At 35.6% G+C, this 26,281-nt stretch overlaps 1 protein-coding gene across 9 annotated transcripts in view; it reads right to left on the bottom strand.

The window, feature by feature from the left end:
- Positions 1 to 26,281, bottom strand: part of FAM13A (family with sequence similarity 13 member A) — a 368,957-nt gene that overhangs the window by 208,605 nt on the left and 134,071 nt on the right. For all 9 annotated transcript variants that reach the window (XM_059172961.1, XM_059172915.1, XM_059172900.1 and 6 more), the window contains one exon: positions 1,020 to 1,173. In XM_059172961.1, the coding sequence (XP_059028944.1) occupies positions 1,020 to 1,173 (154 nt within the window). The remainder of the gene's footprint in view (positions 1 to 1,019; positions 1,174 to 26,281) is intronic.

Raw genomic sequence — 26,281 nt, 5'->3', positions numbered from 1 at the left:
GTTTAGAGTTCTCTTTATCAGTTTGGGAAGATTCCAGGTAAATGCTTTCCTTGCAGATGTGTTATACTCTTTATGGGGAATCTGTTGTATTAACATAAGTCCTGGTTAAGAAAACCTAGTTTTTGGTCTTCTTTTGCTTTTTTGGAAGGGTGCTACTTGATACGCTTTACCTTTTATTTCTTCCTCAAAGTCAGAGTCTCAACTGAAAGAAGAGATGAAAATACCCCTTCAATGATCAAAACAAGTGCTTGGGCTTTATCATTCATTACCATATGAATCAACTGGTATAATGCAGTCTGTGAACACGTGTTTCAGGAAACCTCCCCTAAGGGAACCTCCCATATCCACTCCATCATGATTTGCCTCAAATATAAATGAGAAAGAAGTAAGATGCCTCCCCTGGAGGATTTGATTTGGTTTATCCTCAGACTTTCTTTAGAGACATACATGTATTTCCCTAATGTATAAAGGATAGGTTATAAATGATCAGCCAATGTATAAAAAGGTGGAGGTAAGTATTGTCAAGGATTCCTTAACAGCTTATAAAAATATTCTCCTTTACCGATGATAGTTGCCAGGAACTATATATGTGGGACTTAAAATCTGAGGTTGAACTTGAAAGTGTGCCAGACACAAGAGCAACAAAAAGACACAGTAATATTATCTTCAGGAATTTGCAGTCTACTCAGTAAGCTAGCACTCCTGAACACAGCCATAAGAACGAATCCTTGCTGTAACACTAGACTTCTATAAAAATCAGTGGGTGGTGGGCTCACATAAGTGATTTTGAGAGGATTTTACAGCAGCAAGGAAACATCAATTATCCTTCCACTTTAGGGGAACATAGATCAGTTAAATACTTGATACAGAGGACATATTTCACAACAGAATTCAACAAACACAGGAATAATAATCTAAAATATGTCCATGACATTTTTATGATAAAGAATAATTTAAATAAAATATCTTCCATTCAAAATATAAGCAATACTTAAAGATTATATGTCAAAGTTATTTACCTTTACTATGATAAGCCTAGCCAGGTTTTCACATCTCTGGTTATCATTTTCTGTATACTCTACTTCAAACAGAGTATTATAATTTTCTAGTAATTTAGCCATTATCTTGTTGCAGATGTCTTGTTCTTTCATGCCTTCAAGCCCAGGTGGCACACTAGAAATAAGGAGGAAAAAAAACGAGAGGAATTATTTCATAAAAACAAAATATGATAGCACAGCTGACTCAGGCATATATTTTGACATCTCCTATATGATTGATCAACCTTCTTATAAGGACACATGCAATTTTTAACAAACTCTACAGTGACATGTAAGATGTTTCTGGGACAAGATCTGTATCAATAGCTTGTGCTGAATAAGAAAGTACATGTTCAGGAAGAAGGTATAGATTAACATGGGTGCCATAATGCTTTGTATATATTAGAAATTGCCACACATAAGTGTAGTGATTAAAATGAAAAAGTGATTAAAAACAAGTGTTATAACAAAAAGAATGAATGTTTTATCATGACGGAAATAGCTGCAGAAACAAAAGCAACATAATCTTTACTGAAGGACTTCTTAGATAGTGCACGAAAAGTATAAAAGTTAACGAAAAATATGAATACTTCCAGAAAAAAAATACTGATTACTGTTGAAGCAGAGTTATGGGTATATAGAAGATTTATTATGCTATATACTATTCTCTCTTTGGGGTATGTTTAAAAATTTCCTAATAGAAAATAAAAATGTGCAAAAGATCTTCTGAATGCAGAAGACACCATAAATAAGAAACACAAGCTACAGACATGAGTATCTCTTCAGTAACAGGGACATTAATGGTAAGACTTTGCAAAGAATTCCTACTACTCAATAAGGAAGTAAATTAAAAAAAAAAAAAAAGAAAGAAAGGGCAGGAGTTGAAAAACTCATAGAAGAAAACAGGTGCACATCAATAATCTTATGATGCAAAGATACTCAACCTCATTGAATAATCAGTGAAAATGCATTTAAAAAGCAACACTGAGGTGCTAATACCCATCTATATTAGTTTCCTGTGGCTGCTGTAACAAATTACCATGTACTGCTGCTTGAGACAACAGAAATTTATTCTTTCACAGTTCTGGAAGCCAGCAGAGTACAATCAGTATCATGGGGTAGAAATTACGTTATAAGCAGGACCACACTAACTGTGGTAGCATTCCTTGACTATAACTGTATCACTTCAATTTTCAATCAAGGCCAGCATCTTAAAGTTCTCTCTGCTCCATCTTCAAATGGCCTTCCCTATGTGTTAAGTCTGGAAATAAAACCCACACTTTTATGGTCAATTAATCCATGGCAAAGGAGCCAAGAATATAAAATGGGGGAATGGACAGTCTCTTCAATAAATGATGGAAAAACTGAACAGCTATGTGCAAAAGAATGAAACTGAACCACTACCTCACACCATACACAAAATCAACTTAAAATGCATTAAATATGTGAATGTAAGACTTGAAACCATAAAACTCCTATAATGTAAATATCATGTAAGCTTCAAAAATGTGCTGCCTTTCATTAAAAATGGTGGATGACTTAGAGAGCAGAATAAAAAAAACAAGAGTGTGAAGTTGAAAGCCATGGAGGAGTATTTCCAGGGCTTGAAACCTAGTCAAGAGATTCCCCACATTTGCCAGACTGGATATCAGAACTATCATTGAGTCAACCAGGAAATAAAAGAAATAAAATGTACATTAAAGCACTATTGCTCAAAACCTGTAGGATGCAACAAAAGTGGTTCTAAGAGGGAAGTTTATAGCAATACAGACTTACCTCAATAAGCAAGATAAATCTGAAATAAAAAACCTAACCTTACCCCTAAAGGCACTACAAAAAGAACAACAAACAAAACCTTAAAACCATCAGAAGGAAGGAAATAATAAAGATTAGAGGAGATTTAAATGATGTAAAAGCTAAAAACAAACAAACAAACAAAAACAAAAAACCCCACAAAAACAATAGAATAGATCAATGAAACAAGGAGTTAGTTTTTTGAAAAGATCAACAAAATTGATCAACAAAACTCTATACAGACCCATCCAAATGGGGGGTATGGAGGGTAGAGAACTCACAAAATCACAAATGAAAGAGGAGAAATAACAACTGACACCACAGAAATACAAATAATTGTTAGAGAATACTATGAAAAATTAAATGCCAACAAATTGGACAACCTAGAAAAAAATGGATAAATTCCTAGAAACACACAACCTACCAAAACTGAAGCAGGAAGAAATAAAACTTTGAACTGATTACCAGAAAAGAAACTCAATCAGTAATCAAAAAACTCCTAACAAACAGAAGTTCAGGACCACACAGCTTCACAGGCAAATTCTACCAAATATTTAAGAAGAGTTAATAGCTATTTTCTCAAACTATTCCAAAAAATAGAAAAGGAAGGAAAACTTCCAAATTCATTCTATGAGGCCAGCATAACTCTGATACCTAGGCCAAATAAAGACACCACAAAAAAAAAAAAGAAAGAACTACAGGCCAACATCTCTCATGAACATAGTTGCAAAAATTCTCAACAAAGTACTAGCAAACCAAACCCAACAATACATTAAAAAAAACAATTCTCCATGATCTAGTGGGATTATTCCTGGGTTTCAAGGGTGGTTCAGTATTCACAAATCAATCAACTTGATACATCACATCAATATAAGAAAGGATAAGAACTAAATACTCATTTCAATAGACTCAGAAAAGCATTAGACAAAGTAAAACATCCATTCATGACAAAAACCCTCAAAAAGTAGATTTAGAAAAAACATAATGCAACAAAATAAAGTCTGTATATAAAAGACCCACAGCACTTTTGACTGGGGTGCCTGGCTGACTCTGTCAGTGAAGTGTATGACTCTTGATCTTGGGGTCATGCATTAAAGCCCAAGTTGGGGGAGGGGAACCCTCTTACACTGTTGATGGGAATGCAAGTTGGTGCAACCTCTTTGGAGAACAGTGTGGAGATTCCTCAAGAAATTAAAAAATAGAACTTCCCTATGACCCTGCAATTACACTCCTGGGTATTTACCCCAAAGATACAGATGTAGTGAAAAGAAGGGCCATCTGTACCCCAATGTTTATAGCAGCAATGGCCACGGTCGCCAAACTGTGGAAAGAACCAAGATGACCTTCAACGGACGAATGGATAAGGAAGATGTGGTCCATATACACTGTGGAGTATTATGACTCCATCATAAAGGATGAATACCCAACTTTTGTAGCAACATGGACGGGACTGAAAGAGATTATGCTGAGTGAAATCAGTCAAGCAGAGAGAGTCAATTATCATATGGTTTCACTTATTTGTGCAGCATAACAAATAGCATGGAGGACATGGGGAGTTAGAGAGGAGAAGGGAGTTGGGGGAAATTGGAAGGGGAGGTGAACCATGAGAGACTATGGACTCTAAAAAAACAATCTGAGGGGTTTGAAGTGGCGGGGGGGGGTGGGAGGTTGGGGTACCAGGTGGTGGGTAATATGGAGGGCACGGATTGCATGGAGCACTGGGTGTGGTGAAAAAACAATGAATACTGTTATGCTGAAAATAAATAAAAAATAAATTAAAAAAAAAAAGACTTCTGAAAAACCCACAGCAAACATCATCTTCAATGCAGTAAAAATGAGAGCCTTTCCCCTAAGGTCAGAAATAAGACAAGGAATTCCACTTTCACCACTTTTATTCAGTATAGTACTAGAAGTCCTATTCACATCATCAGACAGCAAAAAGAAACTAAAGGCATTCAAATTGAAGGAAAAAGTAAAACTTTCACTATTTGTAGAGGACATGATACTATATAAAGAAAATTCAAAAGACTCCACAAAAAACAAAAAACAAAAAACCCAGCTAGGACTGACAAACGAATTCAGTGAAGTCACAGGATACATTAATGCACAGAGACCTATTGCATTTCTATACACCAATAATGAAGCAGCAGAAAGAGAAACTAAGAAAACAATCCCATTTATAAGTGCACCCAAAATAATAAGATACCTAGAAATAAGCCTAACCAAAGAGGTGAATGACCTGTACTCTGAAAACTATAAATATTGATAAAAGGAATTGAAGATGACACAAGGAAAGGAATGATATTCCATGTTCATGGACTGGAAGAATATTGTTAAAATGCCTATAATACCCAAAGCAATCTACACATTTAATGCAATCCCTATGAAAATATCAACAACATTTCTCACAGAACTAGAACAAAAAATCCTAAAATTTTTTTTTTAAAGATTTTATTTATTTATTTGACAGAGAGAAATCACAAGTAGATGGAGAGGCAGGCAGAGACAGAGAGAGAGGGAAGCAGGCTCCCTGCCGAGCAGAGAGCCCAATGTGGGACTCGATCCCAGGACCCTGAGATCATGACCTGAGCCGAAGGCAGTGGCTTAACCCACTGAGCCACCCAGGCGCCCAAAAAATCCTAAAATTTGTATGGAATCATAAACGACCCCAAATAGCCAAAGCAACCTGGAAAAAGAAAAGAAAAGCAATTCCAGACTCCAAGATATATTATATAGTTGTAGTAATCAAAAGAATATATGGTACTGGCACAAAAAATAGACACATAGATTAATAGGTCAGAATAGAAAACCCAGAAATTAACCCATGATTATATGGTCAATTAATCTTTGACTATAAAGAATATCCAATGGAAAAAAGACAGTCTCTTCAACAAATGGAGTTGAGAAAACTGGACAGCTACATAGAAAAGAATGAACCTGGACCACTTTCTTACAGCATACACAAAAACAAACTCAAAATGGATTAAAGACCTAAATGTCCATCAAGGAAAAATGGATAAAGAAGATGTGGTTCATATATACAATGGAATATTACTGTGTCATCAGAAAGGATGAATATCCACCATTTGCATGGACATGGATGGGACTGAAGGGGATTAAGCTAAGTGAAATAAGTCAAGCAGAGAAAGGTAATTATTATATGGTTTCCCCCATATGTGGAACACAAGGAATAGCATGGAAGACCACAGAGGAAGGAAGGGAAAACCAAACGGGAAGAAATCAGAGAGGGAGACAAACCATGAGAAATTTTGAACCTGGGAAACAAATTGAGAATTGCAGAGAGGAGGGGGGTGAGGAGATGGGGTGGCTAGGTTGTGTGTATTAAGAGGGCACATGCTGTGATCAGCTCTGGGTGTTATACGAAGCTGATGAATCGCTTGACAATATATAAAAAACTAATGATGTACTACTATATGTTGGCTAACTGAGGAAAAAAAAAAAGATATGGCATACACAGACATAGGAATATTATTCAGCCTTTAAAAGGAAGTAAATCCTGCCTTTTATAACAACATGGATGACCTTGAAGGCACTATGCCAAATAAAATAAGTCAGAGAAAGACAAATACCACAAAAATTTTCATGTATATGTGGAATCTAAAACAAATATTCAAGGAACAAAACAAAAAAAAATGAAGTCATAGATACAGAGAACAAACTGATGATTGTCAGAGGTGGTGAGGGATAAGCAAAGTGGGTGAAAGTTGTCTAATGGTACAAACTTCCAGTTATAAAATAAATTTCCTGGGGATGTAATGTACAGCATAATGACTATAGTTAATACTGTATTGTATATTTGAAAGTTGCTGAAAGAATATCTTAAAAGTTCTCATCATAGGAAAAAAATGTTTGTAGGTATGTATAGTGATGGACGTTAACTCAGACTTATTGTGGTCATCATTTTACAATATACACATATACTGAATGATTATGCTATATACCTAAAACTCACATAATGTCAATTACATCTACATAAAAAAGACAAATATGTGAAAAATGTAAAAATGCTACTTTGTGTTTTGGGGCACAAAATATATAAAGATATAATTTTGTGACATCAATAACTGAAAGAGATATGGATGGAGTTATAAAAGAACAGAGTTTTAATTTGTTCTGCTTTTCAAGTAATCTCTAGGCCCAACATGTGGCTCAAACTCATGAACCTGAGATCAAAAGCTACATGCTCTACCAACTGAGCTAGTCAGGCACACGAGCAGTTTTTGTATATTACTGAAGTAAAACTGATACTTATTCAAATTCTTAGTGTTATAAGTTTAGGATGTTAGATGTAATCCTCATGGTAACCATAAAGAAAATACCTATAGAATGTAAAAAAAAGAGAATGTGAAGAGAATTTAAACATTATACTGCAAAAAAATTTAACTAAATACATAAGAAAATAGTAATGCAGTAAATGAAGGACAATAATACTGTAAGGTCATAGAAAACCTCTAGCACAATGACACAAGTCCCTCCTTAACAATAATTACTTTAAATGTAAATGGATTAAATTCTCCCAAAGATAGAGACTGGTAGGATGAATAAGAACACATTGTCTAACTATATTCTGTCTACAACAGTCTCACTTGAGATTCAAAGCCACAAACAGGTTAAAAGTAAAAAGACAGAGAAAGATAATCCATGCATATTAAGTGAAAGAGAGCAGGAGTGGCTATAGTAATATTATACATAATAAACTTAAGAAAAGCTTAAAAGAGACAAATAGAGTCCTTATATGTTAATAAAAGTTTGAATACAGCAAGAAGATATAACAATTATAAACACTTACACAGCTAATGACAGACTATCAAAATATATGAAGAAAAAAATGGACAAAATTTAAGGTAGAAAAAAACAGTCTATGAGTTCATAGAGTTCAAACAGTTCATGAGTTCAATATCCTACTCCCAACAATGGATAGAACAACCAGACAGAAGATACGAAATGGAACACTTAAAAACAACAATCAAACTAGATCAGACACACACAGACTATTTTACCCAACACCAATCAGAATAATCACTTTCCTCAAGTGTACATGGGACATTTTCCAGGATATACCATATGCTAGGCCACAAATTAATCTCAATATATTTAAAAAGATATTCATTTTACAAAGTAACTTCTTGGACCACAATGGGATGAAGTTAGAAATAATAACATCAAGGAAATTGGAACATTCACAAAATTGTGGAATTATGTTTAAACAATCAATGGAACAAAAAATAAATTTAAAGGAAAATTAGAAAATATTTAGAGATGAATGGAAATGAAAACACAACAAAACCAGAATTTATGGGATGCAGCAAAACTAAGCCTAAGGAAGAAATTCATAGCTATAAGCACACTAAAATGTAAGAAAGATCTCAAATTTAAAAAACCTAACTTTACCACTTAAAGAACTAGGAAAGAAAAAAAATTAACACAAAGCTAGCAGAAGGAGAGAAATAATAAAGATTAGAGCAGAGATAAATGAAATAGGGAAATAGCAGAAATATCAATAAAACCAAAAGTTGCTTCTTTGAGAAGATCAACAAAGTTGACAAACTTTTAACTAAATGAACCGAAGAAAGAGAAAGGGGTGCTCAAATTGTTAAAATCTGAAATTAAAGTGGGGATATTACTACTGATTTTATAGAAATAAAAAAAAGAATTGTAAGAGTATACTATGATATTTGTACACCAACAAACTGGATAACCCAAATGAAATGGACAAATTCCTAGAAATACTACCCTACCAAGACAGAATCATGAAGATATAGAAAATCTGAAAAGACCTATAAGAAGACTGAATCAATAATCAAAAATTTCCCAAAAGAAATGCCCTGGACCTGATGGCTTCACTGGTAAATTTTACCAAACACTTAAATTAATACCAGTATTTCTCAGATATTTCCAAGAAACTGAGAAGGAGAAAACACTTAACTCATTCTGTGAGACCAACATGACCTATGTCAAAGCCAGACAAATACTACTATAAGAAAACTATATGCCAAAACGCCTTATGAACAATGATGCAAAAATTCTCAGCAAGATACTATCTACAGAATTCAGCAGCATGTTAAAAGGGTTATATAGCATGATTTACTCCTGGAATGTACAGATGGTTCAACTACAAAAATCCATCAATGTAATAAGCCACAGCAACAGAAAGTAGGAAAAAATTCCAGATGGTCATCTTGATTGATGCACAAAAAACATCTGACAAAATTCAACACCCTTGCATCACATCACAAGAAACACTCAATAAACTAGCAAAAACAGAAAAATATCTTAATACAATAAAATCCATATATGAAAAGCCCTTAGCAAACATCATATTCAATGGTGAAAAAATGAAATTTTAATTTAGAGCAGTAACAAGGCAAGGAGGCCTGCTTTTCACTATCCAACATAGTATTGGACATTCTAGCCAGAGAAATTAGAAATTAAAGACATTCAAACTGGAAAGCAGGAAGTAAAATTACCTCTGTCTGCAGATAATATGATCTTAAGATCCGCAAAGGTTACACAAAAACGTGTTAGACCTAAAAACCAAATTAAGAAAGGTAGTAGGATACAAAGTCAACAGAAAAAAATCAACTGCACTTCTATAAACCATGAACTATCTGAAAAGGAAATCACAAAACTATTTCATCTGCAATAGCACCAAAAGGAATAAAATACTTAGGAATATATTTAACCAAGGAGGTGAAATACTTATCCAATGAAAACTACAAAATGCTGGTGAAGGAAATTAAAAAACAAATAACTAGAAATATATCTCATGTTCATAGATTAGAAGACTTAGTATCATTAAAAGGCAAATATTAACCAAAGCAATCTATGGATTCTATGCAATCTCTATCAAAATTCCAACAGTATTTTTTTTTTTTTTTTGCAGAAATAGAAAAGCCCTTCCTAAAATCCATATGGAATCTCAAGTGATCCCTGATAGCTGAAACAAACTCAATAAAGAACAAAAATAGAAGACTCACATTTATTGATTTCAACATTTACTACAAAGCTACAGTCATCAAAACAGTGAGGTATTGGCATCAAGGCAGACAAATGGAATACAACAGAGAGCCCAGAAAGGAATCTTTGTTTATATGGTCAAATCAGTTTTGACAAGGGTGTTAACACCACTGAATTCAAAATGGACTATCTTTCAACAAACACTACTGCAAAAGCTGGATATTCGCATGCAAAAGAATGAAGTTATTCTGTTACCTAACATCTTATACAAAAATTAATTCAAAATGGACCAAAATTCTAAAATGATAAAACTCTTGTAAAAAATACAAAAAGCAAAAACTTCATGACATTGATTTTAGCAATGATTTCTTGGCTATGACATGTATGGCACAGGCAACAAAAGAACAATAGACAAATGAGACTTCAAGAAAATTTAAAAATTTTGTGCATCATGACACTATCTATGGAGTTAAATAGATAATCCACAGAATGGGATAAAATATATGTAAATCATATATTTAATAAGGAACCAATATCCAAATTATATAGAGAACTCCTAAATTTTAACAAAAAAGAAATCTGATTTAAAAACTGGTAAAAGACTTGAACAGACATTTATTTCTCCAAGGAAGATATACAAATATCCAATAAGCACAAGATATACAAATAGCCAATAAGCTGTTCAGCATCACTGATCATTAGGGAAAATTCAAATAAAAATGACAATGAGATATCACCTCACACTCATTAGAATGGCTACTATCAAAAAATCAGAAAAAGACAGGTGTTGGAGAGGATGTAGAGAAACTGTAACTCTTTTGCACTGTTGGTGGGAATATAAAAGTATAGCCACTATGACAGAAAATATGGCAGTTCCTCAACAAATGAAAAATAGAATTATCATATTATCCACAAATTATACTCCCAAAAACCTGAAAGAGATTTTTGTACATCCATGTTCATAATAGCATTATTCACAACAGCTAAAATATGGAAGTAATCCAACTATCTATAGCTAAATAGATAAGCAAAATGTGGTATAGACATATGATGGAAAACTATGCAGCCTTAAAAATTCTGCAGAAGAAAATTCTGCTATGCACTACAATATGAATAAACATTGAGGGGATTATTTTATATAAAATAAACTTGCCATTAAAAGACAAATACTGTATAATTTCTCTAACAAGAGGTACCTGGAGTAGTCAAAATCATAAAGACAAAGTATAATGGCAGTTGGCAGGGGTTAGGGCCGGGGTGAGGAGTTACTATTTAATAAGTACAGAGTGTCAGTTTTACAAGATGAAAAAAATTGGAGGATGGATGTTGGTGATGGTTGCACAACAGTGTAAATGTATTTAATATTACTGAATTGTTCAATTAAAAAGTATTAGGATGGTAAATTTTAGTTACATGTATTTTACCACAAAACAAAACATTCACAAAAAAAGGAAATGCATCTACCTCTACATTACGCATAAGACAACTGAGAACACTGACACCTGGTTATCATGACTCCTGAGTTATGACTGCTGGATGAAAGTCAGATAGTGATGAGGCAAGATAGATTTGACATAATCATATTCACCTTAACAACATGTTGAAGCTCTGCATTACTGGCATCACAGCACTTAAAAGATTGTTTATTCTCCAACAGAAATACCTTATTCTACCCTCCCCTATTTTAAAAGAAACTTTATTTGAGAGAGAGAGAGAGAGAGAGCGCGCACTAGAGAGAGCAAGCACGAATGGGAGGAGAGGGAGAAGCCGGCTCAATCCCAGGACCCTGAGATCATGACCTGAGCTGAAGGCAGATGCTAACAAAGTGAGCCATCCAGGTGCCCCTAGAACTACCTTATTTCCTTTATTATATAAAGTTTAGATCTAGATTAAAAGCAAACATCAAAAGAATTATTTAAAAAATAAGTCATATTTTAACTTTCTGTTAAGTAAATTTGAAGTTTATCCTTAAGAGAAGATTTTACTTATCTACATGTTCTGAAGACACTTTTCATGAATATCATGCCAAAAGTCTGATGTGGTGTTTACTATAAAATTTTCAGTGTCGTGATGTGTCTCATACTCAAGGGTCATGTGTTATGCACATCAGATGGGACAAAGGCTGAAGACTACTGCGCAGTCTAAGCATTCTCAGTGGGAGTGGTACTGTCCCCAGTTTGGATAAAATGGTTCTTAGAGTAGATGAAAGAACTTACTCTTCTTAATATACAAAGTACAGCTACATAGAGTACACACAGCATATTCACAATGTTAAAATTTAGGGAGGATGGAGGAGAAGTGATTAGGGAAAGAAAAAATCTAAGAAATCTCCTTGGGGAAACTTCAATTAAAAAAAAAAAAAAAGACTAAACTACCATCCTTTAGTCCCTACTCTAGTAAGTTACTTTTAAAGTTTAATATTGGCTTTGAATACAGGATCCATTGGGGGTGAGTGAACAATATAGATAAAAGTAGGACTCTCGGAGCAAAGCTCCAGGCAGAAGGGTCAAGGGAAGCATTTCAGATTCTGAGTTAGAATATAAGGGTTCAATACCTGGCTCCACAACTTAAAGCTGCTTAACTAAACCTTCATTTCTTCCTTCATAAAATAGACATGTTGGCAATATTAATGTTGTAGGGATCTTTTAAGAATTGAATTTTTAAAAAATTAAAAAAAAATAAACATATATTTTTATCCTCAGGGGTACAGGTCTGTGAATCACCAGGTTTACACATTTCACAGCACTCACCATAGCACATACCCTCCTCAATGTCCATAACACGATCACCCTCTCCCTATCCCCCTCTCCCTGGCAACCCTCAGTCTGTTTTTTGAGATTGAATCTTTTAAGGTTTGTCTTCCTCCCAATCCCACCTTCTTTCATTTTTTCTTTTCCTACCCCCCCACTCCCCCACATTGCATCTCCACTTCCTCGTATCAGGGAGATCATATGATAGTTGTCTTTCTCTGACTGACTTATTTCGCTAAGCAGAATACCCTCTAGTTCCATCCACGTCATCGCAAATGGCAAGATATAATTTCTTTTGATGGCTGCATAGTATTCCATTGTATATATATACCACTTCTTTATCCAATCATCTGTTGATGGACATCTAGGTTCTTTCCACAGTTTGGCTATTGTGGACATTGCTGCTATAAACATTCGGGTGCACATGCCCCTTGGGAGCACCACGTTTGTATCTTTAGGATATATACCCAGTAGTGCAATTGCTGGGTCATAGGGTAGCTGTATTTTCAGTTTTTTGAGGAACTTCCACATTATTTTCCAGAGTGGTTGCACCAGCTTGCATTCCCACTAACAGTGTAGGAAAGTTCCCCTCTCTCTGCATCCTCGCCAGAATCTGTCATTTCTTGACTTGTTAATTTTAGCCATTCTGACTGGTGTGATTTGTATTGTGGTTTTGATTTGTATTTCCCTGATGCTGAGTGATGTGAAGAATTTTTTCATGTGTCTGTTGGCCATCTGAATGTCTTCTTTGCAGAAATGTCTGCTCATGTCCTCTGCCCATTTCTTGATTGGATTATTTGTTCTCTGGGTGTTGAGTTTGATAAGCTCTTTATAGATTTTGGATACTGGACCTTTATCTGATATGTCATTTGCAAATATCTTCTCCCATTCTGTTAGTTCTCTTTGGTTTTGTTAACTGTTTCTTTTGCTGTGCAAAAGCTTTTGATCTTGATGAAATCCCAACAGATCATTTTTGCCCTTGCTTCTGTTGTCTTTGGCGATGTTCCTAGGAAGAAGTTGCTGCGGTTGAGGTCGAAGAGGTAGCTGCCAGTGTTCTCCTCAAGGATTTTGATGGATTCCTTTCGCACATTGAGGTCCTTCATCCATTTTGAGTCTATTTTCGTGTGTGGTGTAAGGAAATAGTCCAATTTCATTTTTCTGCATGTGGCTGTCCAATTTCCCCAGCACCATTTGTTGAAGAGGCTGTCTTTTTTCCACTGGACATTCCTTCCTGCTTTGTTGAAGATTTGTTGATCATAGAGTTGAGGGTCTATTTCTGGGCTCTCTATTCTTTTCCATTGATCTATGTGTATGTTTTTGTACCAGTACCATACTGTCTTGATGATGACAGCTTTGTAATAGAGTTTGAACTCTGGAATTGTGATGCCACCAACTTTGGCCTTCTTTTTCAATATTCCTTTGGCTATTTGAGGTCTTTTCTGGTTCCATATAAATTTTAGGATTGTTTGTTCCATTTCTTTGAAAAAGATGGATGGTACTTTGATAGGGATGGCATTAAATGTGTAGATTGCTTTAGGTACAATGGACATTTTCACAATATTTGTTCTTCCAATCCATGAGCATGAAACATTTTTCCATTTCTTTGTGTCTTCCTCAATTTCTTTCATGAGTACTTTATAGTTTTCTGAGTATAGATTCTGTGCCTCTTTGGTTAGGTTTATTCCTAAGTATCTTATGGTTTTGGGTGCAATTGTCAATGGGATTGAATCCTTAATTTCTCTTTCTTCTGTCCTGTTGCTGGTGTAAAGAAATGCAACTAATTTCTGTGCATTGATTTTATATCCTGACACTTTACTGAATTCCTGTATAAGTTCTAGCAGTTTTGGAGTGGAGTCTTTTGGGTTTTCCACAGATAGTATCATATAATCTGCGAAGAGTGATAGTTTGACTTCTTCTTGGCCAATTTCAATGGCTTTAATTTCTTTTTGTTGACAACAAAAGAAATTGCTGAGGCTAGGACTTCTAGTACTATGTTGAACAGCAGTGGTGATAAGGGACATCCTTGCCGTGTTTCTGACCTTAGTGGAAAAGCTTTCTTTCAGTTTTTCTCCATTGAGAATGGTATTTGCAGTGGGTTTTTCATAGATGGCTTTGATAACATTGAGGCATGTGCCCTCTATCCCTACACTTTGAAGAGTTTTGATCAGGAAGGGATGCTGTACTTTGTCAAATGCTTTTTCAACATCTATTAGGAGTATCATATGGTTCTTATTCTTTCTTTTATTAATGTATTGTATCACATTGATTGATTTACAGATGTTGAACCAACCTTGCAGCACTGGAATAAATCCCACTTGGTCGTGGTGAATAATCCTTTTAACGTACTGTTGAATCCTATTGGCCAGTATTTTGGTGAGAATTTTTGCATCTGTGTTCACCAAGGATATTGGTCCAAAATTCTCTTTTTTGATGGGATCCTTGTCTGGTTTTGGGATCAAGGTGATGCTGGCCTCATAAAATGAGTTTGGAAGTTTTCCTTCCATTTCTATTTTTTGGAACAGTTTCAGGAGAATAGGAATTAGTTCTTCTTTAAATGTTTGGTAGAATTCCCCCGGGAAGCTGTCTGGCCCTGGACTTTTGTTTGTTTGGAGATTTTTAATGACTGTTTCAATCTCCTTACTGGTTATGGGTCTGTTCAGGTTTTCTATTTCTTCCTGGTTCAGTTGTGGTAGTTTATATGTCTCTAGAAATGTATCCATTTCTTCCAGACTGTCGAATTTATTGGCATAGAGTTGCTCATAGTATGTTCTTATAATTGTTTGTATTTCTTTGGTGTTGGTTGTGATCTCTCCTCCTTCATTCATGATTTTATTTATTCGGGTCCTTTCTCTTTTCTTTTTGATAAGTCTGGCCAGGGGTTTGTCAATCTTATTAATTCTTTCAAAGAACCAGGTCCTAGTTTTGTTGATTTGTTCTATTGTTTTTTTGGTTTCTGTTTCATTGATTTCTGCTCTGATCTTTATGATTTCTCTTCTCCTGTTGGGTTTAGGCTTTCTTTGTTGCTCTTTCTCCAGCTCCTTTAGGTGTAGGGTTAGGTTGTGTATTTGAGACCTTTCTTGTTTCTTGAGAAAGGCTTTTACCGCTATACATTTTCCTCTCAGGACTGCCTTTGTTGTGTCCCACAGATTTTGAACCGTTGTGTTTTCATTATTATTTGTTTCCATGAATTTTTTCAATTCTTCTTCAATTTCCTGATTGACCCATTCATTCTTTGGAAGGATGCTGTTTAGTCTCCATGTATTTGGGTTCTTTCCAAATTTCCTCTTGTGATTGAGTTCTAGCTTCAGAGCATTGTGGTTTGAAAATATGCAGGGAATGATCCCAATCTTTTGATACCGGTTGAGACCTGATTTATGACCCAGTATGTGGTCTATTCTGGAGAATGTTCCATGTGCACTAGAGAAGAATGTATATTCTGTTGCTTTGGGATGGAACGCTTTGAATATATCTGTGATGTCCATCTGGTCCAGAGTGTCATTTAAGGCCTTTATTTCCTTGTTGATCTTTTGCTTGGATGATCTGTCCACTTCCGTGAGGGGAGTGTTAAAGGACCCTACTATTATTGTATTATTGTTGATGTATTTCTTTGATTTTGTTACTAATTGGTTTATATAGTTGGCTGCTCCCATGTTAGGGGCATAGATATTTAAAATTGTTAGAGCTTCTTGTTTTAAAGACCCTTTGAGTATGATATAGTGTCCTTCCTCATCTCTTATTATAGTCTTTGGCTTAAAATCTAATTGATCTGATATAAGGATTGCCACCCCAGCTTTCTTCTGATGTCCACTAGCATGTTACATTGTTTTCCACCCCCTCACTTTAAATCTGGAGTTGTCTTCGGGTTTAAAATGAGTTTCTTGTAGGCAGCATATTGATGGGTTTTGTTTTTTAATCCATTCTGATACTCTGTGTCTTTTGATTGGGGTATTTAGCCCATTAACATTCAGGTTAACTACTGAGAGATATGAATTTAGTGCCATTGTATTGCCTGTAAGGTGACTGTTATGTATATTGTCTCTGTTCCTTTCTGATCTACTACCTTTAGGCTCTCTCTTTGCTTAGAGGACCGCTTTCAATATTTCCTGTAGAGCTGGTTTGGTGTTTGCAAATTCTTTCAGTTTTTGTTTGTCCTGGAAGCTTTTAATCTCTCCTTCTATTTTCAATGATAGCCTAGCTGGATATAGTATTCTTGGCTGCATGTTTTTCTCATTTAGTGCTCTGAATATATCATGCCAGTTCTTTCTGGCCTGCCAGGTCTCTGTGGATAGGTCCACTGCCAATCTAATGTTTTTACCCTTGTATGTTACAGACTTCTTTTCCCAAGCTGCTTTCAGGATTTTCTCTTTGTTGCTAAGACTTGTAAATTTTACTATCAGGTGACCTAGTGTGGACCTGTTTTTATTGATTTTTGAGGGGCGTTCTTAGCATCTCCTGGATTTTGATGTTTGTTCCCTTTGCCATATTAGGGAAATTCTCTACAATAATTCTCTCCAATATACCTTCTGCTCCCCTCTCTCTTTCTTCTTCTTCTGGAATCCCAATTATTCTAATGTTGTGTCGTCTTATGGTGTCACTTCTCTCTAGAATTCTCTCCTGGTGGTCCAGTATTTGTTTGTCTCTCTTTTGCTCAGCTTCTTTATTCTCTGTCATTTGGTCTTCTATGTCACTAATACTTTCTTCTGCCTCATTTATCCTAGCAGTAAGAGCTTCCATTTTTGATTGCACCTCATTAATAGTTTTTTTGATTTCAACTTGGTTAGATTTTAGTTCTTTTATTTCTCCAGAAAGGGCTTTTATCTCTCTGGAGAGGGTTTCTCTAATATCTTCTATGCCTTTTTCGAGCCTGGCTAGAACCTTGAGAATTGTCATTCTGAACTCTAGATCTGTCATATTACCAATGTCTGTATTGATTAGGTCCCCAGCCTTCGGTACTGGCTCTGGTTCTTTTTTTGTGGTGAGTTTTTCCACCTTTTCATTTTGTCCAGATAAGATTTGCTTTCTCCTCCTCTGGAATTCTGCTGTTCTCCTTGGTGAGTGAAGTTGGTCTTGGCTGGGTTTCTCTTTGATCTTCTTGGGGAGGGGCCTGTTGTAGTGATTCTCAAGTTTCTTTGCCCCAGGCAGAATTGCACCACCCTTACCAGGGGCCGGGCTAAGTAATCTGCTCGGTTTTCCTTTTGGGAGCTTTTGTTCCCTGAACGCTTTCCATACAGTTCTGGAGGACAGGAATGAAAATGGCGGCCTCTCAATCTCCAGCCCAGAGGAGCTGAGAGCTCAGGGTTCCGCTCCTCAGTGCGCCCTCAGAGAGAAGCGCCCAACTGTCCCCGTCTTCCAGGCCTCTGGTCACGCTTGAAAGAAAGCACTCAATTGTTTGCACTTGGAGAAAAGCGCCTTGTCACTTCCGTCTCTGTGGCCTCCAGCCACGCTCCAAGCTCACCCAGCCTGTGCCCGGTTTAAGGTAGCCCTGAGGTGAGAGCTCACTCCTTGGCTTTGTCGCTGTAGCCGGCTTCCCCGCTCTAATACCTGCAAGCTCTGCGACACTCAGACATTCCCGGCCCTCCTGTGACCCCGCAGGACCTGGGGTTATGCTGACCCTGCCTGGGATTCCCAGCAGTTTAGCCTCTGGAGCGATGTCCCTCCATGGAGCAGACTTTTAAATGTCCTGATTTTGTGCTCTGTTGCTCCACTGCTTGCCAGGAGCTGACCCCTCCCCCTGAGGTCTATCTTCCCTTCACTTTGGATTCACTTCTCCACAGGTCCTACCTATCAGAAAGTGATCGATTTTCTGTTTCTAAAATTGTTGCTCTTCTCTTCGATTTCCTGTTGGATTTGTAGGTGTTCGCACCGGTTAGATAAGCTATCTAGCTGATCTCCTGCTACCTGATGTCATCTCAGCCTGCTACTTCTCTGCCATCTTGACTTTCCAAGAATTGAATTTTTTAAAAGGTACATGAAAAATACTTTGCAAAAATATGGGGTCAAAAATAATGGTTACCAGGGACTGGGGTGAGGGTAGGGGTTGACTAAAAGGGACACAAGCAACTGTCTGGAATAATGGAAATGGTCTGTGTCTTAACTGTGGTGGTGGTGTGTGGTGATAAATTCTGTTAAAACCCATAACACTATACTCATACTGATGCATTCTACACTATAAAAATTGTGCCTCAAGAAATCCAACTTTTGGGGCTGCCTGGGTGGCTCAGTGGGTTAAACTTCTGCTTTCAGCTCAGGTCATGATCTCAGGGTCGTGGGATCGAGTCCTGCATCGGGCTCTCTGCTAGGCAGGGAGCCTGCTTCCTCCTCCCTCTCTCTCTCTCCCTCTGCCCATTTGTGATCTCTGTTAAATAAATAAAATCCTTAAAAAAAAAAAAAGAAATCAACTTAAAAAAAAAAGTACCAACCTGAGGCACCTGGGTGGCTCAGAGAGTTAAGCCTCTGACTTCAGTTCAGGTCATGATCTCAGGGTCCTGGGATCAAGCCCCACACCCCCCGCCTGCCTCTTTGCCTACTTGTGATAACTGTGACAAATAAATAAATAAAATCTTTAAAAAAAAAAAGTACCTTGCCAACTATAAATAACCATACCAATGCAGAGTAAGATTTTGGTTTTCACAGTAACACTGTTGGTTTACACTGAACTTGAAATTGGCTAAAATTCTCTAGTTTTTTTTTTTTTTTTAAATGGATGGCTATTAAACCAGGTCTTTCTGTTCCTGATTCCTCACAATAAATATCTGCTAGTTCTCCATTTATTTTTCTCATTTATGATAGAATAAAAGAAACATTTGCATAGTCACCTTCAATATTTTATTTCTAACCTTGCTATTCAACATACTATTCTTCTCACCTTTGTTTCATTAACTACTTTCATAAGGATAAAGTCTTCTGCCCTAAGCTAAATCATTAATAAAAGGCTTAAGCAGATGAAGATTGATGATATACTTCATTTGTAACCTCTCCTTGGGCTGTCATCATTTGATTCATCCATTACTGTAGAATCTGACTGTTCACCCAGGCCTGAATGTTCCTAATTGCATTATCACTAGATCACATTGCCCAATCTTGTCTACACACATTCTACACAAATATTATGTCCTTAACTTATTATTATTTTGCAATTAAAAATGCTGACATGCTGGGACATTCCGCCTTATGTGGTTCTTTGCAAAAGAAAAAAAAACTATTACTGAAAGTAAATGCTGGAGGTCAAATTTAATAACCATTTTAAAAGGTGTAGAAGTTTCCCAATGTTTACTATCCTATCTATGAATCTACTGCAATTGACTTATACATTGATATATTTGAATGAAAATTTAATGGAAATGAAAAGTTGGAAGATGTTTTTTAGAGATAACATTCAATAATAAAGCTCCTTATGTTTCTTAGAACTGAGGTGAGGCAGTGGAAACAAAGATTTCCAGAATTGTTTTTGTACCTGGCCCCACCCTGGCAATGTTTCCGTCTTAAGAACTACTGATGTTGGTGTTTCCAGGTATTCAATCTACATTATGTATGTCGACTTCCATCTTTTCTCCCTCTCACTGCAGAGTTTATTAAGAGTGCCACTTAAAAGCCAGTCAATGAGTTAGTCATTTCTACTCAAAAGCACTAACAGAACATAAAATTTCCTAAATAAAAGTTCTAGATGATTATACATCAAAAATTACCTAGCCATGTGTATCTACAAATCAGTATTTTGGGTAAAAGGAAAAATCTTACAGGAATTGATTGGTACTTTTAAATATCCAGATGTTTGACATCAAGTTACTAATCATTTCGGTAGATTCACAATTTTTGAAAACTTTCTACTGGATAACTAGATATGTTTCAATTTATTTTGGATATATAGATACATGGTTTCAACCACAATAGTGAAAAAAAGAATAACTGATTATTATTCTTAAGGACAGTTGATATTAAACTTAAAATAATAAAAATTAGATAGGAGCTGATATGTTTAAGCACATGAAGATTGGGGTATTGTTACTGTCATTTTCGGTAGTTCTCCAAAGACTTGCCATGCTATATATTATAACTAAGTATCTCTTTAAGTGTTCTAGAAAAACTGTCAATAGTATAGACCTAAGGAGAACACTGACGTAAAGGTAAAGGGGTGAATGTGGTTTTTCTAAACCACTACCAGAATTAAGAGTATCAATGTCTCAGAGATAAACGTTTACTGAAAGCATCACAATTAGAAAGGGTCTAACAGACTCTGGGTGAAGAGGAGTACCCCGATTTAAAATCTGCCTCAAATTTTGCATAACTCCCATTTTTTATTTAAGGATGTGGCTGATGTTAAAACAGCAGATTAACAGGGATGTGTTAATAACTCTACTAAAATCTTGTTAAACTGTAACACCCAGAAGCAGCCAGGGATCTCTGGAGTTCCAGATAACCTGTATTAGACAGGAAAGCCAGAACATGACAAGAAAGGATACGTGGACTGGAGTGGGGTTCATGTACAGAGGTGTCAGCCCTTTGCTGGTTGCTCTGCTATGCTGTAGAATACCATAGCATAGCAGGAAGAGCAACGGGCTCAGGGCCAGAGGGAGAGTGCTCCTGTGGTGCTTCTGTTGGTTTTCACACTTGTCACCTGGGCCCCTCACTTTCAACATCAGTACCTGAATGACACCTTGGATCTCCTCCATTTCTGTAATTCTACTTTTCTCAAGAAGTACAATGTGCAGTTGGGAGAGTGTGGACTACTGATGCCTAGTGATTAAAAAGCAGAGAAGGTGACTGACTGTATATGGATGCCCAAGTTTTACTAACTTTAACAAGATGTAAGGATTTTGTAGAAACTCAACTTTAGGACAACTTCTCATTTTAAAGCATGAGGTGAAAAAAAATTTTCACTTTCCATTTAAAGTCTTAATTTCAGGGCCTTATCTAGAAGAAATTTTTCAATGTCATTGTTCACAGGGAGTATCAGTCTTAGTCCTGGGCTTGCTTATGAATTTTATCCTGAACAAAAGCAATTAAGACCAGACTGTTAACAGTCTCAAGGCCTCAAGTATTTTCCAGTGTTATTTTTTTTATCATTTTATCGTGGTCTTAGCATCTGATGATACAATACATTTTCAATCTTACAGCTTTTATTCAAGATATTCTTTTTTGCCTGTAAAATCCTTCTTCTCCTTCTTCACTTAATTAAGTCTCATTATCTTCCAAGATTCAATGAAATGATGCTTCCCCCCACTCGCCACCATGCCATCAGAATTAACTGCTGCTTCTGTATTCTCGCAGAATTCATTTAATTTTCTAGCGTGGCATTTATTAGATTCTATTTTGTATCATGACTTGCTGTGAAGATATTTCTCTCCATTACACTGTGAGTATCTGAAGGGTAGGGGTCTAATTCATCTTAAATCTCCAACAGAGCCTAATACTTACAAAAACTAAAAAAAAAAAAAAATTACATATTCTTAGAAGCAAAACTTATCTTTCTAGTTCCTTTCCAATTGAACTAAAGAGTTACTTGCCATTTTCTGTTATGAGTAAGTTCTAGGGATTTAAAGCACAGCATGGTGATTATAGATAAAAATACTACATTATATATTTGAAAGTTGCTAGAGAATAGATCTTAAGTGTTTTCAACACAAAAAAGAAATGATATCTACATGACACAATGGAGGTGGTTAGCTAATGCTATGGTGGTAGTCTTTTTGCAATATATAAGTATATCAAATCACTACACTGTACACCTTAAGTTTACAATGTTATGTGCTAATTATATCTCAGTGAAGTTGGGAAAAAATAAATTCTTAATGGCACCAAAAAATGTGAATTTCCCCCTTGTACATAAACAGACTATATGTTTGTACTATATAATATAAAATACAGTGTAAAGAATATACTCAATGCTCTTATTGTTTGTATCAGAATGAATAGTATATATGACACATTTCATCTCCAGTGGAAAGAAATAGTCTCCAAATTACCAAGTTATAGGCAAAACCACCCAGCTTTGATCTAAATAACCTTTGAGAAGGAACAACAGAAATGTTTCCAAATGCGCTAAAAAAACAAACAAACACTGGCAATATTTTTAATAAAATCAATACCAAGAAACCCATGGTATTCACCAAGAGTTCATCTTGCAATGTTCCTGAAAATAAAGGAACACTTGAGATTCTTCATTGCTATAGCATCAATCCATTTTCAGGTCTCAGTAAAGATGCATAAAAGCAGTTACCAAAACAGTTGGGGTGGGGGGGGGGGGAAGCAGCTCAGAGTCTAAAATCATCTTTACAATAATTTGAAAGAAATTTTTTGATACCATGCCCAGATTTATGGTATCTGACAGCAATCTAGCTAAAAACTGTCAAGAGTCTCATAAATCTTAGTTAAAATACGGTGAAAATACCGTATTTTACAGTAAAATAAAAAAACCAAAACCAAAACCAAAACCAAACCAAAAAACCCTATACTCTGTATAGATACATGAATCTTATTCTAAACCTTAGCCCAGTAAATACTACAGAAACCTTTCTTCAAGTAGTACACTTGACTAATACAAATTTCAGCTCTCTGCTTCTTTTTAACTATGGTTTTTTAAAAAGCAGGTAATGTAAAATTTGCCATCTTAACCATTTTTAAGTGTACAATTCAGTAATGTTAAGTATATTCACATTGTTGTGAAACAGATATCCCAAAATTTTTCACCTTGCAGCTGAAACTCTATAGTCGTTAAACAACAACATTGCTTTTCCTGATCTCCCTAGGCCCTGGCAACCAACAATCTATTTTCTGTTTCTATGAATTTGACTACTTTTAATACTTCACATAAGTGTAATCATACAGTATTTATCTTACTGTGGACCTTTTCACTTAGCATAATGTCCTCCAGTTTGCATCCATGTTAATGCAAATGACAGAACGCCCTTTTCTTTAAGGCTGAGTATCAGCCATATATACACACGCACACATATATATGTGTGCGTGTGTATATATATTTGCCACATTTTTTTTTAATCTATATATCCAATCAATTGCTGTTTTGTTGCTTCTGTCATGACTAATGTGCCCTGCCTCTTTTTATAAGGAAGTGTTAGACAGCAAGAAATATTTTTCTAATTTAAAAAATTTTTGCAACTAAGTGTTTAAATGGCAAGACAAGAAAGAACAGAATAAGAACAATGAAAAAATTCTAAAGTCAGCCTTTACCAACCAAAATTCTAAAGTCAGCCTTTTCCAAAATGCCTGGAAATAACAAACATTTTCTGTTTACGTCCAGAAAAATAAAAGAATAAAATGTTAGACTTCCTGAGTTTAGCGGGTCTGCCAATAGCTAAGCCAAAGTGGGTCTTGAGAAAATCCAAAATAAGACAACTTAATTTGGACAACACATAATACCTTATAAGGTACTACACATTTCTGTATTTTTTCAGCCAAAGGACATTTTATCAATTTTCCAAAAAGGTAAATGCTTTATCAGTAGCAAAAATGAAATGGATTCATGAACTTACTTCTTTTATCTGTTCCTTTAGGGCAGCCCAAGGGAATCCAGGAAAATGCTACTGACCAAGTAGAGTTAGAATACTTTTCTAAGTGCTAAACTGTCAGCTATCTATCCATAAATCTAACCATTCATCCGCCCACCAATTAATCAAAGTACCAGAGCCTAGGCAAACACTGACACCTCTAGATGGTTAAATCATATTCTTTCCCAAAAGAAGTTTGCAAGTGGCATCAGGGGGAGTAGAGAAAAAAGAAAATGTTAACAGGCTTAAACAGCAATGCAAAAGATGACAGGGATACACAATATATGTCTGTTCAAAATGCTATGATAACTCAAGAAAAGTTATTATTTGTTATTCCCACCACCACCCTTTCCCACTTTTCTAGCTATTACTTTCTTCATTATAATCTCATTGGGATATCACTCTGTCAGGTCAAATCAGTACTCAAATCAATACAAGGTCAAGAAATTCCACAGTGCTTCTTTAACACCCCTCACAGATTTGTAACTTTCACAAAGATTTTCTTAAGATTGGATGCTACTTACTCTTTATTATTTCCTCTCAGTTTCAGTTGCAGCAGAGCACCAGATAAAAGACCCCTCATAATTTCAAAGTAAAATCAGAACATTTATATAATTTACCTAAAAAGAGGCAAGCTCCAAGTAATAAATAGTTGTGTCTTAAAAATTCACATTGTAACTCTGATAACCATAAACACTGATAAAATAAATAGAAGGTGATACTAACAAATGGAAATATATTCCATGCTCATGGATTGGAAGAATTAGTATTGGTCCAGTGTCCATACTACCCAAAGAAATCTATAGATTCAATGCAATTACTACCAAAATAGCAACAGCATTTTTTCATAGAATTACAATAAACAATACTAAAAATTGTTTGGAACCGTAAGAGACCTCAAATTGCCCAAATAATCCCAATAAAGAAATAAGCTGGATCTATCACAATCCCTGATATCAAGATATGCTACAAAATAGTAGTAGTATAGTACCAACACAAAACAGACACACCAGATTAATGGAACAGACTAGAGAGCCCAGAAATAAACGCATGTTTATGTGGTCAATTAGTCTATGACAAAGGAGGCAAGAATATACAATCCGGGAAAAGACAGTCTCTTTAACAAATGATGTTGGAGAAGCTGGACAACAACTTGCAAAAGAATGGAACTGAACTACAACACCATACACAAAAATAAACTAAAAATGAATTAAAGATCTAAATGTGAGACCTGAAACCATAAAAACTCTAAAAGAGAATACAAGTAGTAATTTCTCAGACATCGGCCATACCAACATTTTGCTAGATATGTCTCCTGAGGCAAAGGAAACAAAAGCAAAAATAAACTATTGGGACTACATAAAAATAAATATCTTTTGCACATGAAAGGAAACCATCATCAAAACAAAAAGGCAACCTACTGAGTGGTAGAAGACATTTGCAAATGATGTATCTGATGAAGGGTTAAGATTCTAAGTATATAAAAAATTTGTACATCCCAATGCCAAAGCAACAAACAATGCAATTAAAATATTTGGGCGGAAGACAAGAACAGACATTTCTTCAAAGAAGACCTATAGATGGCCAACAGATACATGAAAAGATACTTATCACTTCTCATCAGGGAAACGCAAACCAAAACTACAATGCAATCTCACCTCACACCTGTCAGAACGGCTAAAATCAACAACACAAGAAACAACAGGTGTTGGCAAGGATGTGGAAAAAAAGGAACCCTTGTGCACTGTTGGTGGGAATGCAAACAGGTGCAGCCACCATGAAAAACAGTATGGAGATTCCTCAAAAAATTAAAAATAGAAATACCCATGATCCAGTAATTCCACTACTGGGTATTTATCCAAAGAAAACAACAACACTAATTTGAAAACATATATGCACCCCTATGTTTTTGGCATTATTTACAATAGCTAAAAAATGGAAACAACCTAAGCGTCCATTAATAGATGAATGGATAAAGATGTGATGTGTGTGGGTGGGTGTGTATACATATACATATAAATATATATATACATACACACACACACACACACATATATATAAATGGAAGATTACATAAGTCACAAATGGATGAGATCTTGTCATATGAGACAAAGAGGAATGGACCTTGAGGATATAACGCTAAGTGAAATAATCCAGACTGAGAAAGACAAATACCTTATGATTCTACTCATATGAAGAATGTAAAAACAAAACAAAA

The sequence above is a fragment of the Mustela lutreola genome, chromosome 1 (genome assembly GCF_030435805.1).
Source record: "Mustela lutreola isolate mMusLut2 chromosome 1, mMusLut2.pri, whole genome shotgun sequence".
Classification (NCBI taxonomy): Eukaryota; Metazoa; Chordata; class Mammalia; order Carnivora; family Mustelidae; genus Mustela; species Mustela lutreola.
This window is presented reverse-complemented; position numbering and strand designations above follow the sequence as displayed.